At 40.4% G+C, this 15,499-nt stretch overlaps 1 protein-coding gene across 1 annotated transcript; it reads right to left on the bottom strand.

The window, feature by feature from the left end:
• Nucleotides 1-2,176: 2,176 nt before the first annotated feature.
• Nucleotides 2,177-11,463, bottom strand: LOC109036154 (uncharacterized). Its single transcript, XM_072296041.1, is given in 3 exon segments — nucleotides 2,177-3,167; nucleotides 3,169-3,496; nucleotides 9,280-11,463. Coding segments are annotated over 3 exon segments (1,896 nt in total). The 5' UTR covers nucleotides 10,155-11,463; the 3' UTR covers nucleotides 2,177-2,474.
• Between the last annotated feature and the right edge of the window lie 4,036 nt (nucleotides 11,464-15,499).

Here is a 15,499-nt window from a genome sequence, read left to right as displayed (position 1 = left end):
GGAAATTTATGAATATTTTCTCTTGAAATTTTCAGGACTTTTCGGTGAAATTGGGAGCAAATTTATCTTGTAATTTGGAAGAAAAATATCCATAAGTTTTCCAGGAAACTAGTGTTTCATCAAAAGCAATTTGGCAACACCTGAAGGTTTATACGGCGTTCTTCCTAGGGCAGTAAGGTAACCCTACAAACAAGTAATGTAAGTGTAGAGAAACGAGGGTTGAGGCTCACGTGGTCATGACAAACATGAAAGAAATAACAATACGACAATAACATGAATGAAAGAAACACGAAATTTTTTTGCCCAGTTGCCTGGAATGCCTTGACATTCTTAACCGTTAAAAAAAGAAAAGCTCATTTTTTCATGGTTAGTTTTTAAAGTAATAGATTTTTTTTTTGATTGTCGATGTTGCCTAAAATGCAAAATTCTACATCTTAAGTTTTTGAAATGATTTAGTTTAATTTCTCCTTATATTGTTACGGTCAATAATTCTGAATAACTAGGCAAAGGGTTCCGTGATACTTTCACTGTTATGTCGTTTTTCTGTTTCTTTGATTATTTTCTTATGCTTTCCTGCATAATTTTCAATTCAATTGGACGTCTTTCTATCGAACGGAACTATGTGCATTAAGACATGAGCCCTGAGACCCATAAGGATATGTGCATAACAGCGCTCACGTCATAATGCACAAAGTTCCGTTTGATAGAAATACGTCCAATTATCTTTAGTTCTCACTCATTTATTTACTTTATCAACGGATTAGGATTATAAGAATTATTTTGTTTCTTAGTTTTCAATTATTATTCCACACGCGGTTCCACCTGATGACCTTTTTACTGATTCAAGAAGCGATGTGATACAGAGCTTCTCCAATCATATTCATTAGATCAACAGTTGGACTACATTTTGCAATTAGGAACTATAAATTCCGGCTCGGTTTAAAAATAACGTATGTGCCATTATTTTTCCTACGCACATAAGCATTTTTTCAGATGCACCAGAATTTATAGCTCCAAATTGCAAAATGCAGTCCAGTTATTCCATTCCTAATCTACAAACATTGTCGGACTCAGAAATTTGGTAGCATTGTTTCCTCTCCATTAAAACCCATGGAAATGAATCGATTCTCGGAAGAGCTAGGTGCTCTGACAAGAATCGATTCATTTCCGTGGGTTTTAATGGAGAAATGTCATTTTTTCCGACCTGCTGGGTCCGTTCATATTTATAATGAAGCTCCTCTGAAAGACGTACGATCCCACATTAGAAAAGAGCATAAAATGTAAGCTACAATTTTATGGGACTTTTGATTTAATGATGAAATCATTTCAATTCAAATACTGAACTTCAGCTTTTTGAAAAAAAGGAGAAACAAATCTAAATGCCAATTTTGCTCAAAAAATTAACTTAATATTTTTCTAGAGTGTATGCATCTTATTTAAAACGATGTCCTGCTTACAGATACCAAAGTTTGCAATTCAAATAATTACCTATTTGTTGTCACAATAATTTAATGTTGAAGTTCAATAGATAAAAATATATATGCTGTAATATTTGTTGAGGATAGACTTTAATTTCTCTAAAATATTTTTCGTAAGATTTTCCTCCCAAAATTGATCAATCCTTTAATTACAAAGCTTGGAGGAAAATGAAAGAGTAAGAAAAAACAAGGAAAATAACATTTACAAAACAAAATTGACTGTATTTTTACTTTACTTCAGTGCTTAACGATAAGTACAACATTTATTTACAATTATCTTATTTTGAACGAAGTTTAAGGACACTTTTTTTCAATAATATTTCAGAAACTATTTGAATTAGTGGCGCAGATGATGTAACAGTAACCTTTAATGACGGTTCAAATCATGAAAAAAAAAATCGAAATTTTTTCGATATTATTTGTAATCATTCTCCGAATGACATTGTTGATACACTGAAAATCTCTAAATTTAACTAATTTGAATGTAATTGAAAGTTGAATAATCGGTATCTAAGGTTTAGAGGTACTTATTTGAAGGAAGTACTCCATTTGAAGGATTGGTGTGAATTAATTTGCAAAAAGGGAAGAACATTTAAAAAAAAAACAAGAATAAATAGATATCTCGTGCAACCTACCGTTCCACTCATTCCATACGACACACATTTATCACTCTTCACATAAGGAATTGCGTCAATTAATGAGCACTAAAAGATGAATACATTCATCCAAACTTGCACTTAAAAAGTTAAGGAATGATTAATTTGGCCAAGGTAAAGTATTCTACAAGGAACTACAAGATTCTTCAATATTCACTCGCTCGAATGTTGGTTTAAACGAAGTAAATAACTGAAAAATAGCCGCATAAAAAGAACTGTTTATATCCTGATGAGGGTATCCTGGGGACTGTGTCGGCATCATGGGCATCAGCAACTCTGGGATCATCACCTGCTGATGTGTTGAGGTGAGATGTTGCGGAGATCATGATCGTTTTTGCGATTACCAGCCGTGTCCCCATCCGTAGGAGGGTCCGTGGGACTTGACTGGGACGTAGACGGGCTTCTCAACCGGTACGTGAACGGGGTAGGGTTCCCTGACGGGCACCTTGACCGGGTAGGGCACCGGCCTTTCGACGGGGTATGGCACAGCCTTCTCAACGTGGACTGGGTACGGTTGTGGGACATGGACAGGGTACGGTCTGTCGACTGGGACCTTCACCGGGTACGGGACATGCTTCTCGACTGGGTAAGGCACTGGCTTCTCAACAGGAACATGGACCGGGTAGGGACGGTCGACGGGGACTTGGACAGGGACAGGGACGTGCTTCTCGACAGGGTAAGGGACTTTCTTTTCGACGTAGACTGGGTAGGGTTTGGGTACGTGGACGGGGTAAGGCCTGTCGACGGGGACTTGGACGGGGTAGGGGACGCGCTTCTCGACGGGGTAGGGTGCAGGGACGGGGACTTGGACAGGGACGTGGACTTGTTTCTCAACGTGGACGGGGTAGGGAGCGGGGACTTGGACGGGGTAGGGGCGGTCGACGGGGACTTTGACGTGGACGGGGACCGGGACTTGTTTCTCGACGTGGACGGGGTACGGGACGGGGACCTCCTTGTTGATGGTGATGGTCTTCTCGATGGAGTGGCCGTGTCCGTAGCCGTATCCTAGGCCCTGGCCGTAGCCTGGCCGTGAGGCCGTTGAGGCCCTGGCCGAATCCGCCGTTGAAGCCGTGGCCGCCGCCGAGGCCATAGCCGAATCCGCCGAAGTCACCGAAGCCGCTTCGCTTCTGCTTGTCGCCGCCCTCCTGCTTCTCCTGCTTGGCGGCTTCGTCGGCGAGGACGAGCGCAACACTGAACACTAAGACACAGAACACCCTCATTTTCGGAGGTGGTGGCGCGTGGATGGAGTGAGTGGAACTGATCGGGATGCTGCCGTGCTGGGGCTTTTCAATTCGGCGAGGAGGAAGTCGCGCGCCCAACTCCCTCCCCCGCCCCGGTGCCGCCGACGATGGGTCGACCTTGCTCGCGCAAATTCACTCGAGCAGATTTGGGAAACTGGACCCAGTTGCAAAAACAACGGTCTCGCCAGACTGTACTGACCTGATGCAACGTTCTGCACATTCTCAACTTGCAAAAGAAAGGAAAGAAAGTGAGAATGGAGTGAAGAAAAAAATGTGGCGTACGGGTGTTTATTGAGTACCGAACCGATGGTCGAGTATGTATCGACCGCGTTTTGAAATTTTGAAAACGGATATTTTGGTCCCATCAAAGTTGTTTGACCTTACAATGATCCTGCAACAGGCCGATAGTGACTCTGATCTATGTCTGTAGTGAAATGTTTTGAATTTTCCTATAGTGATAAAAATATTGGTTTTTTTGTGTTACTTTTGGTTCATATTGGATGTGAAACACAAACCAACACAAACTTTGTGTTGATTCTGCCATAGTTTTCGGTTAATTGCACATGAAACTTGGAAATATATTCCTCCGAGTTCGACGTTGGTTTCGTTTTTTTGTTAGGTTTCCTAAAGAAAATTAGCTGGCATTTTCTCTTGAAATAGTCAAACTAAAGGCTAGGGTTATTTTGTGTTTCGCTTTCCATTTCAACCAACCGTTATGTGTTGAAATTTGTCACTGTATAATCCTTTATCACCTCAATGCTTCATAATATAATGCGTTTTCGATCTTTGCTTGAAAGATTAACGTGATTAACTGGAAAGTACGAAATACGGGCCATGAAAAACCTCAAACAGCTCATCAAACAACCAAATCTGAACACATCCTCAAAATAAATGGGCTGACTCTCCTAACAACTTGCAACTCGATTCTTTTAACTTAAATGTTTTTTAATTCAGAATGTATCATTTAAATATTATATCAAACGTTTCCGATCGACAAGTCCATATTTGAACAATACAAATGCTATATCCGTCAATTATGAGGTTGTTAATAGCGATATAACAATCGATACGCTAGGAGACCTAAACGCAAAGATAGAAAAATAAACCATCAATTCTTTCACAAATACGTACAGGAAAAATAAGTTTGCTGCAGGTTACACATGGCTTGAGAAAAGAAATATCACCTCACCCTGATGTATTTCTAATATTCCCGATTCATTCTCATTCAATAGCATATATCCTTTTCTTTATCGATCGGGTCTAATTCATTGCCTCTCATCACTTTTTTTCGTCAATTTTCCACCATTTTCATGTCTTTTAATGTTATTTTTAAGCACCAAGTTATTTACATGAACAAACAATACACCTGAGTGCCATCCGAATATTCTCACAGATTCTTTTTTGGCCCTAACTACACATATAAACATGATTTATCCCTGATATTGACATTTATACGGACAATACTATTTGTTCTAAGCATAGATTCTCTTGATTATCCTGTTCCGTCCTAATTAATCGAATCAACCTTTCTTTGACCTGGTTTGACCCATCCATGCCTATATGTATTCTTATCTTCCAGTCAATCTAATTCATCAAATTTCAGTTACGGCCTCTGGGTTAGAATTGCCTTGCAGCGCTGCACAGTTTTGCGACCACAAATCGATTTATTTACTGAAGAACGATGATGATTATTTTACACAGCACTTTTTGTGGCATTTTTGTTGATTTGACGAGAACTTTCTGAAATTTTCGCCGCAAGGTATGCATTGATTGATAAAGTAAGAAATAATCTGTTAGGTGAAATATTGAAACACAATTATAATTGATCAAGTCCCAATGGCTCTCACCTCTTTTTTTTCATAGTACGCACCTCAGAAAAAGCGAAAAAATTGATTTAAAAAATATAAATAAGAAAAGGAACTTCTAAATTAATAGGTACATAGCGCACATACGATGCATTCACATGATAAAAAAATGAAGAATGAAACAAAATAATACCGATTCATCGACACTTACTATGCGATCACTCATGGAGCACCATTGTCAGCAAGGGCAAAAACTAACTGCATGGTCTCTCAAGAAGATTTTCATTTGCTACCTTAAAAACTCACAATTTCTTAATTTTCTATGAAAATTTAGGAAAGGTGAGTAAGCGCTTAGTATCATCAAGTTAAATCACGGCAAAATAAGCCGCAGCACCATTGCAATGCATAACTGGTAGCCCTTGTCGGCCCTGTACTCGTACAGTTTCGGCAGTAGTTTTTAGCAAGACCGGATTTTTTACACTCATGTAAGTATGTAGGCCTCGAAAATCCTCGTTTTTTTCTGCGGTTTCTCTGCTCGTCACGTTGATACACAAGATGCAGTGGCATGGCGTGTTTTGCGATATATCGATTGATCTGACATTTAAACCTATGGAAAAGGGTCGATAAACAATGTGTAAGCAACTAACACCTTAATACTCGATTCTTTAACACAACTTCAAATGAGGACGATAATCGATCATTCATGCCTCGCAAACTGACAAGATGCATCCATGCCTTGGCAGTGACAAGCTGTCGATGAGTAAATTGGCGGTCGAGTCTTTTGGAAATGAACGATGCAACTAACAGCAATATCCTTTTTGGATGAATGAATCATTCATGCCTTCTTTGAGGCAATTGCAAATATATCATTTGCATATTTAACTTACCGAGTGCCACCCTTTTCCTTTTTGCAGTAAAAGGTTGAATTATATGTCCGCCACAGATTATTTTTTGAAAAAAAAAAGAAAAAGATAAAATGGCTTATCTTCTTTTTACAGCACTTATGCCAGTTATATCGTTTCAGAGCTAACATGTAACTTACGCCCTCCTTGACAAGAATGATCATTACTTTTCATTAAAGAAAATAGCTAACTTGTTTTCACAAGTGACGTGTCACAACTTGATGAGTGGTTTGTATTACAGTGTAGGTCAATTTTTGTTTTTAATAGCCCCTTTAACCTAATTTTATTTTGGCTTATTTCTCGCGAGCAGAAATTACGCATCAACTAACTTTCATGTTGATTTCGCGCTCTAATTTTTCTCATGTAAGCTAATTTTAAGTGTAATTGATGCATTGAATGTGCTCAACGCAAAACAAGGAAACATTACACTGCACAACACATTTAGAGTGTTTGTTTACCTTCGAACCAAACCAATTTTGTTCGATTCCTTGGTGATATAGAAGGCCAAAAATGCCCACAATAACGTCAGGAAAATTGTCTGGTGCTCAGGGCGCCGCGCGCCGCCACTTTGAATTTTTCAAATTTGAAAAAACCCACAAGCAGTTTTTTGGAAATATCTCCTCAACGGATAATTTTACGTAAAAAATAAAACAAAAGAGCGGAAAGAGCATAAAATTTTCTATCGAAATCACTCTCTCTTTCCTTTCCTAGCTTAATTTTTGGATCCTAAAATTAACGTTTCCATCAATAATTAACTTAAAAAACGCGCATTTTTGTGAGGAGAAACTTTGGTTCATATCTCCAACCACGATTATCTGAGAGAAAAACTGTTAAGCTCATTGAAAAGACGGTAAAATTTACTTTTGTGACTATTTCGCCACCTTGTTACACAGTCTGGGTTACGTTTTTAGGGTATTTTTTCTCTTTTTTTCTTGATTGTAAGGTAAATGGTCTACAAAATGACATTTTTATAAGAGCGGATCTAATAAACTACTGTTTCGACGGATTAAGCCAAGCTTTGAAACTTTTGACATTATGTCTCCTAAAAGTCTTTTTTACGCTCTTTTCAATGAGCTTAACAGTTTTTCCTCAGATAATCGTGGGTGGAGATATGAAAAGAAGTTTCTCCAAAAATCAGCGAAAATGCGCCTTTTTTAAGCTAATTATTGGTGGAAAACGTTAATTTTAGGATCCAAAAATTAAGCTAGGAAAGGAAAGGGAGAGTGACTTCGGTAGGAAATTTTATGCTCTTTCCGCTGGTTTTTTTTTTTTTTTTTTTTTTTTTGAAGGAATCGAAAAAAATTGGTTTGGTTTGAAGGACAGAACCCACGTTGAGCGGTGTTCTTTCTTGTACTGAATTTTGACATCGCTCTAGGAATCTATTGTTAAATCGTTTCTTAACAAAGCTTCACTCGCTTGCTACATTAGATCCTTAATCATTTTATTGCGCCTTTATCATTTTTATTTATGTGGGTAAAATGAAGTCTGGTGAAATTTTATGCCGCAAATAATTATCCATGTTTGAGCTTCCTGCAGTTTTTTTTTTTTTTTTTTTTTTTTTTTTTTTTTTTTATGAACAATTAGTTCATTATGTGAAACCTTCTAGAGTTGATTGATTGCTTTATTTAAGGTAGGAGAGTAGTACTGGGCTCACACTGTTCTAAGGGGGGAGAAAAGGCCAAAAATGTCCAGAAATTTTCATTGGATTAAAAACTTTGAACTCTAACAAGTTTGTGTTCGTGCAAGACTTAAGGAGAGATGGTTCAACCCGGACACATATGAACTGCAGCACTAAGCTGAGATCATGCCTTCTCCCTCCTTATTCTTACACTACAAATGATTCTTAGAGCTCAAATTTTTTAATCTAATGAAAATTTATGGATTTTTTAGTCTTAATATCCCCGCCAAGTAGTGTAAACGCAGCAATATTCTGCCTTTTTGGTACTTAAAATATGAGCCAAATGTTTAGTCTTTTTTTCTTGCTTATTTATTTATCTTTTTTTTATTTATTGCAAGAAAAATGAAGCAAAAGCAAAAATTCTGTGCACCGTTTAAAAAACTCTTCAATCTTCCAAAATGCAGATTGAGAGGACATGGAAGCAAAAAGAGGACACTTCTCCGTTGCAATGTTTCAAAAGTATCATTGTCGCTTTTTTGTAAGGAAAATAATGAATTATTAAACGTGAGATTTGTGCTGAATATATTGTTAAACTATGAGGAATATATATTCACTTGAATATTAGTCCCTTCAAACATGTTTTTTTCTCTTAAGAGTAAAAATGTAAAAGAAACTTCTGAAACTTTGAATCTGAAAAGTGCCCTTTTCTCTAATGGGTCGATCATTTTTTATCCACATAGTGTGAAAAAATTTAAGAATAGAGAAGAAAAGAAGAAAATACCACATTTTCAGGACAAAAACTGACTAAATTTTTATTTTACTTCAGTTTTTAACAGCAGGTAGAAAAAAATTTAAAAATACCTAATTTTCAACATTTTAAAACACCAGTTGATTTAAACATTTTTAACAAATTTAATGAGTCAAAAGTAGGAAAATACACGGTAACACCTTGTGAGTATTTAAGTATTTAAATGTGAGATCCTTCTGCTCAAGATTATTTACTCATTCTTCGCAAAGCTTCTTGATTTAATAAAAAATGACGTTCTCTGCCTCAGAAAAAATTTTGATTGAAATCGCAGACTTAAAAACTTGTTTTAAATACTGATTTCAGGGCTGATCCTAGGTTTTTAATTTAAAAAAATGGCAGAAAATACAAAAAACTGAGTCTAAAAAATTGAATAAATGCTATATAGTTCCACTCATACCTGTCAACACACGTTCATCACTTGTCACATTTAATTTCTAGGAAACTTTTGAACCCGAAGGTATTCAAGAAAAATGCAGGACCTTTGGGACTAGAAAATTAAACATTTTATCCATTTAAAACACTTGCACCAAAAAGTTAACAAATTAATAATATGGCCACGATACAGTATTCGACTTTAAGCTTAAAGAGTTTTTAATATTCACTTCTTCGAATGAGAGTCGAAGCGAAGCAAGTAACACCAAAAAATGGACTGCTTGAATCCTGATGAGGGTCTCCTGGGGACTGTGTCACTGTGTCGGCAATTCTGGGATCAGCACCTGCTGACATGTTGAAGTGAGATGTTGCGGAGATCATGATCGTGTTTGCGTTTACCAGCCGTGTCCCCATCCGTAGGAGGGTCCGTGGGACTTGACTGGGACGTAGACGGGCTTCTCAACCGGCACGTGAACGGGGTAGGGTTCCCTGACGGGCACCTTGACCGGGTAAGGCACCGGCCTTTCGACGGGGTATGGCACAGCCTTCTCAACGTGGACTGGGTACGGTTGTGGGACATGGACAGGGTACGGTCTGTCGACTGGGACCTTCACCGGGTACGGGACATGCTTCTCGACTGGGTAAGGCACTGGCTTCTCAACAGGAACATGGACCGGGTAGGGACGGTCGACGGGGACTTGGACAGGGACAGGGACGTGCTTCTCGACAGGGTAAGGGACTTTCTTTTCGACGTAGACTGGGTAGGGTTTGGGTACGTGGACGGGGTAAGGCCTGTCGACGGGGACTTGGACGGGGTAGGGGACGCGCTTCTCGACGGGGTAGGGTGCAGGGACGGGGACTTGGACAGGGACGTGGACTTGTTTCTCAACGTGGACGGGGTAGGGAGCGGGGACTTGGACGGGGTAGGGGCGGTCGACGGGGACTTTGACGTGGACGGGGACCGGGACTTGTTTCTCGACGTGGACGGGGTACGGGACGGGGACCTCCTTGTTGATGGTGATGGTCTTCTCGATGGAGTGGCCGTGTCCGTAGCCGTATCCTAGGCCCTGGCCGTAGCCGCCGTTGAGGCCGTTGAGGCCCTGGCCGAATCCGCCGTTGAAGCCGTGGCCGCCGCCGAGGCCATAGCCGAATCCGCCGAAGTCACCGAAGCCGCTGCGCTTCTGCTTGTCGCCGCCCTCCTGCTTCTCCTGCTTGGCGGCTTCGTCGGCGAGGACGAGCGCAACACTGAACACTAAGACACAGAACACCCTCATTTTCGGAGGTGGTGGCGCGTGGATGGAGTGAGTGGAACTGATCGGGATGCTGCCGTGCTGGGGCTTTTCAATTCGGCGAGGAGGAAGTCGCGCGCCCAACTCCCTCCCCCCCCGGTGCCGCCGACGATGGGTCGACCTTGCTCGGGCAAATTCACTCGAGCAGATTTGGGAAACTGGATCCAGTCGCCAAAACAACGGTTTCGCCAGGCTGCGCTGACCTATCGCAACATTTGACGAATTCTTCACTTGCGAAAAAAAAAAGGAACGGAAAAAAATGTGTGGGCTGGTTCAGTGCGAACTGACGATGAGCCGATAGTTTCGACATATGGACCATACTTAATTCGATTTTTGTCTTTTTTACTTCGTTATTTTGATTGCATCAGTCATTGGTTATTATTGCCCCGGCTAGAGCATGTACTATTCTCTGACTCCTGTTTGAATGATTATAATTAGAATTTTAAGCAATGAGTAGAGTATAACACATTCTATTGTCTCGAGGAAAGAGCTTCACATTTTTTAGTTCAAGCGCCCATTCACTTAATCACGGCGGGCGCGAAGACTCTTTTTGACCTCATCTTCTTCCTTTTAAGGCAGATTTTTTTCTTCTCAAAAATAGCTAGTGTATCGAATTGGTTGATGAGATTTTGTGTTACACATTTCCAATTTCTAGCCTTAAAATTTTGGATGAGCAAATTCACTTTATCATTTGAAGTGAAAATTAATCTATTTATAAATATCTTGGTGTATCTCAAAAAACTCAAAGTTATTGCTTGCAATATTTTTTGATGTTCTCCAACGTTTTAAATGAACCATATTATAAACAAGCACTGGAGCGTATATAAATTTGAGTAACTCGCATGGTTATACAGCAAACATTCTAATTTTATTCTCGTTCTAGATTACCTATCCTCTGCATGTAACGTTCGCAATTTTCTTTCGGTTTCTAATAGGTCAATGATGTCCAAGATATAAACTCCCCTTCTTCAATAATAGGTAATCCCTTAATAGAGTGACTAGATATAATAAGTAGATATTTTTTTCTTCTATTCTACCTGATCGTGAGATAATCGTAGGTAAGCTTCAGTGTTTATACTCTCACTTTAAAGGTAGGTATTCTTGTAGTCCCGAGGCAGTTAAGATCAAGCGGTTTGAGACAGTGGCGTGGCGTGCTTTGTGACATATCGGTCGATCCGTCATTTAAACCTGTAGAAAAGGATCGATAAACAGGGTGCTCTCAACGGACACTTTAAAAATCGATAATTTACCACAACTTCAATTGAGGACGATAATCGACTATTCAAGCCTCGCTACTGGTTTGAGAACCATTTATCTAGTGCACTAGCTCCACGGATATTTTGCAGGTTACGACGAGTATATGCACCGACTGTCGCGCATATCGATATCATTTTCCTGGTTGTTTTACAACTCAGCGTAACATAGTTTGGCTCCACTCGTCGCTCCTGTGACGTAAGGGTGTATCTCAATGTCTACATGAGCCTTGTTGTCCATATAATGCCATTCTTCCTGGGGCTCATATGGAAATAGAGTTACTCCCTTACGTCAGAGGAGCGACGCTCTGAGGAACGGTCGACAACCGCTCTCTCTCCCCACATTGTGACTTGGTTCTTCCGTTGGATTTGCATTTGCAAGCAAAGGATAACAGGAGTAGCAACGATCTGTCTACTGCGCCTTCTCAGTACTCAATACTCTAGGATTAATGTCACCGCGTATGATGCCCACGAAACTCTCGGAAGTAAGCTCTGGTTTGCGTCGTTGCGTGTTGGCTATTATAAATTGCTATTTCCCCGTCATGGAAGTCATTTGATTAAACACTGGACAGACTCTTCATCTACAAGATCTTTTGTTTGGAGGTTGCTTGTTTTTCAATTGAGAGGCTTAGAGGACAACAAGGCGGATAAGTGCCGTTTTTGATTTTTCAAGAAATATGGGATTGAAGTTTCGAAATTGCATGGATCCTTATGGCTAGTAAGTATCCATAAGTAAGTGTTGGATATTTAAAATTGCTATTTCTCGGTCATGAAAGTAATTTGATTATACACTGGACAGACTCTTCTTCCACTAGATCTTTCGTTTGAATGTGCGCGTCCTTCAATTTATTGAGGGAAAATTCGGGTGTGTCGTTCTTGCTATTTCAAGAAATGCGTGTTTGAAGTTTCGAAATTGCATGGATCCATATGGCGGCAAAAAAGATCAACCTGATTTTTTGATGCATGAAAATTGGAACTTGGGAGCGAATTTTTTCAGAACATGCATTAAGACTAGCTTTACATGGAGTCATTAATATCTCGATTTTTCAAAAATTGCGCTGATGCGCTTTGTCAGCCATGCACCTCCATTTTGGTTGAAGAGTGATACTGCTATTTAATTAAATTAAGCTCGTTTCCATGGCAATGAATAGTGACGTCATCGACCGTTTGCCATAAAATTTATTTTCAACAAAAGTAACTATTATTTAAACTTCAAAGTTTTTGGACTATTCATCATTCTTTTAGTTGGTCTCATATCAAGAATGTCATCGAGAGGCTTATGGCTTCCACCAACAGTGTTCCTACATTAGAAGTATCCATCAGTCGACCTTTTGCCCTAACACTGAAGTTTCCTGAAGTTGTCGACTCTGTCTTCTCTTCATTCATACCTATGGTGAAGAATTTATTTTTAGAGGAGCCGATGCTGTACCAAAAATTAATTTAGGCGAATTTTCGCGACTGGGTTCGGTCGAGTTTTTCAACCAGATCGGCAGGATCGCAAGCCGAAGGAGAAGAGCGTTCTGCTAAAGTCGAGAACTAGACAGTGGCCTGATTATTGAAATTGATAGAGAAAGCTATAGACAAAGAAGACAGAAGAGGTATGGAGGGATCCTATTGGTGGAAGCGGGTGGTTGCAATGGACAAAGGAGGTAGGTGATAGACCAACCCACGAGAGACCCAATAGTTAGTTCATAATTTTCTCCCTTAGTCTATAGGAACCACCCATTTCAACCAATAGAATCGCTCCATACTCCCTATGTCGTCTTTGTCATAGCTTTGTCTATCAATTTCAAGAATCAGCCCGCTGAATTGAGTTATGACTTTTGGCCAACATTTGAAAAAAAAAAACATATTGGATCTAGAGTCCAGGCTCTTGAAAACATTGACAAGAAAAAGGACTCTTGATTCAATCAGATTTAAGTTTAAATCAAAAGGAAATCCGCTCAAATTAAGAGGCTTGGTTCATTAATTAAGCTTAAGTCTGATTGAATCGAGAGTATTTTTTCTTGTCGATGTTTTTAAGTGTCTGGACTCTAGATCCAATGTGTTTTTTTTCCGTAACGCCTGCAAGACTGAAGGAATACCTCACGCGTTGCGCCAAACAGTGCGGTCGGCGCACAGCCCACATCAGCGCCTACAGGACTGCATGAATACTTCTCGCATTGCGCCAAACGCACTGCAGTCGGTTGGTTGGCCTGAAACGCATATTTTAGCGCGTACACTGAAAAAAAAAACATTGGATTAGGGTCCAGACTTGAAACATGACAAGAAAGTACTCTTGATTCAATCAGTTAAGCTTAACAAAAGAACCTTTAGAGCTGGTCGAACTGTTGAAACGATTGGGACGAATGAAAGAGATACTCTTGATTCAATCAGATTTAAGCTTAATCAAAAGGAAATCCGCTCAAATTAAGAGGCTTGGTTCTTGATTTAAACTAGATTCTGATTGAATCAAGAGTATTTTTTTTTGCCGATGTTTTTAAGAGTCTGGACTCTAGATCTAATGTGTGTTTTTTTTTCCAGTGAACGTTTAATTGCATCCATCCATCCCCTTTTTGATTGTTGCACCTCCCAAAAACCCGGGAGTTTTGAACTGAGGGTGACGCTTGGGCAAGGAGATCAAAATCCAGCATCCCGCAGCCGAAGAAACCCGTTGGCCCGGCGGTTCAGTAAACTGGCGCGCGGGGGCCTTCACCTTGATCATGAGCCTCCTCGTGGCGCGGCGTCGCAACGCAACGCGCGGTGTTGAGGCGGCCTCGCCGCGGCGTGGCGCGGACCCATCGCGTCATAAGCCGCCGAATGTAGGTACCGTTGAGCGGCGCTTCTCACTCGAGATGGCGATCGTGAGAGGAAAAGTGACCGTTGCCGCTTGCGTCACACCGGAGTCCACTTTCCTTTTTCGTCGGCGGCCCCGGCCCCCGACCGGGTGCACCCGCCGTCCAAAAGTCAAGGCCGCGCCTCCGCCACAGACCCGCCAATTTTTGCCGAGATCTCGCGACTTCCGAGCTCTGGTTATGGCGAGGATTTTCAAGATGCGCGGGAAATCCCAGCTGCCGGCTCATTATTGAAATCGATAGACGAAGCAATAGACAAAGAAGACGTAGGGATGGTGCGATCCTATGGGTTGGAATGGGTGTATCCTATAGACTGAGGGAGAAAATGATGGACTTGCTGTAGGGTCTCTCGTGGGTTACCGATAGTTAGTCTTTTACCTACCTCCTTTGTCCATTGCAACCACACTGGACAAAAAAAAACACATTGGATTTAGAGTCCAGACTCTTGAGAACATTGACAGAATACTCCTGATCAACAGATTTGCTAAATCAAAATGGTCCGCTGCTGGCTCATTATTGAGATCGATAGACAAAACGATGGACAAAGATAAAAAATGGAGCTATCCTATCGTTGGAACCGGGTGATTGCAATGGACAAAGACAATAAGTAATAGACCAACGAACGGCATAGCCGTCAAGTGACCTCATTGTTAGTCCATCATTTCCCCCTTGGTATATAATTACCAAACTTTTCAACCAATCGGCTCGCTGCTCATTCCTTTTGATGCCTGTCGCATTGTACAATGAGTACCTTTATGGGAACGAGTATGATCATTGCAGCTACCACACCTACTTGGCTCGGCCATCTTAGGCTAAACGGGGTCTTCTAGGGCCTAGAAATGGCGTACGCTGTAAGTAAATGTAACGAAGTCAAAAGTATAATGAGACATTATTCTAAAATGTTCCAAATTATGTTAAAGCAAACGTTGATGAAAATTGTTGTATTTGATCATGGTTTAGACGAACTTTTAACCTTTACGGAGGCTCGTAATGGGAAAACTCAGTTGTTTAAGAAAAAAAATTAACCTCCGTAAAAAATTTACAGGATGGAGGGATATGGAAACATGTTTAAACTCAGCAGCAAAAATTACATAGAACTAGCCAATTAGGAAGAAAATACATTGAGTAGCATACATGTTGCATTTTCTAAATCCCGATTAGTTCTTACTAAGCTCTTCAAATTTGTTTCCAAATTTTTCTTGTGCAGTTTTGTTGTTAGGAAAAACGTGTCTCCGGATCTGGG

The sequence above is a fragment of the Bemisia tabaci genome, chromosome 2 (assembly GCF_918797505.1).
Source record: "Bemisia tabaci chromosome 2, PGI_BMITA_v3".
NCBI lineage: Eukaryota > Metazoa > Arthropoda > Insecta > Hemiptera > Aleyrodidae > Bemisia > Bemisia tabaci.
Note: the sequence above shows the minus strand (reverse complement) of the source record. Positions and strands in the feature narration are given on the sequence as shown.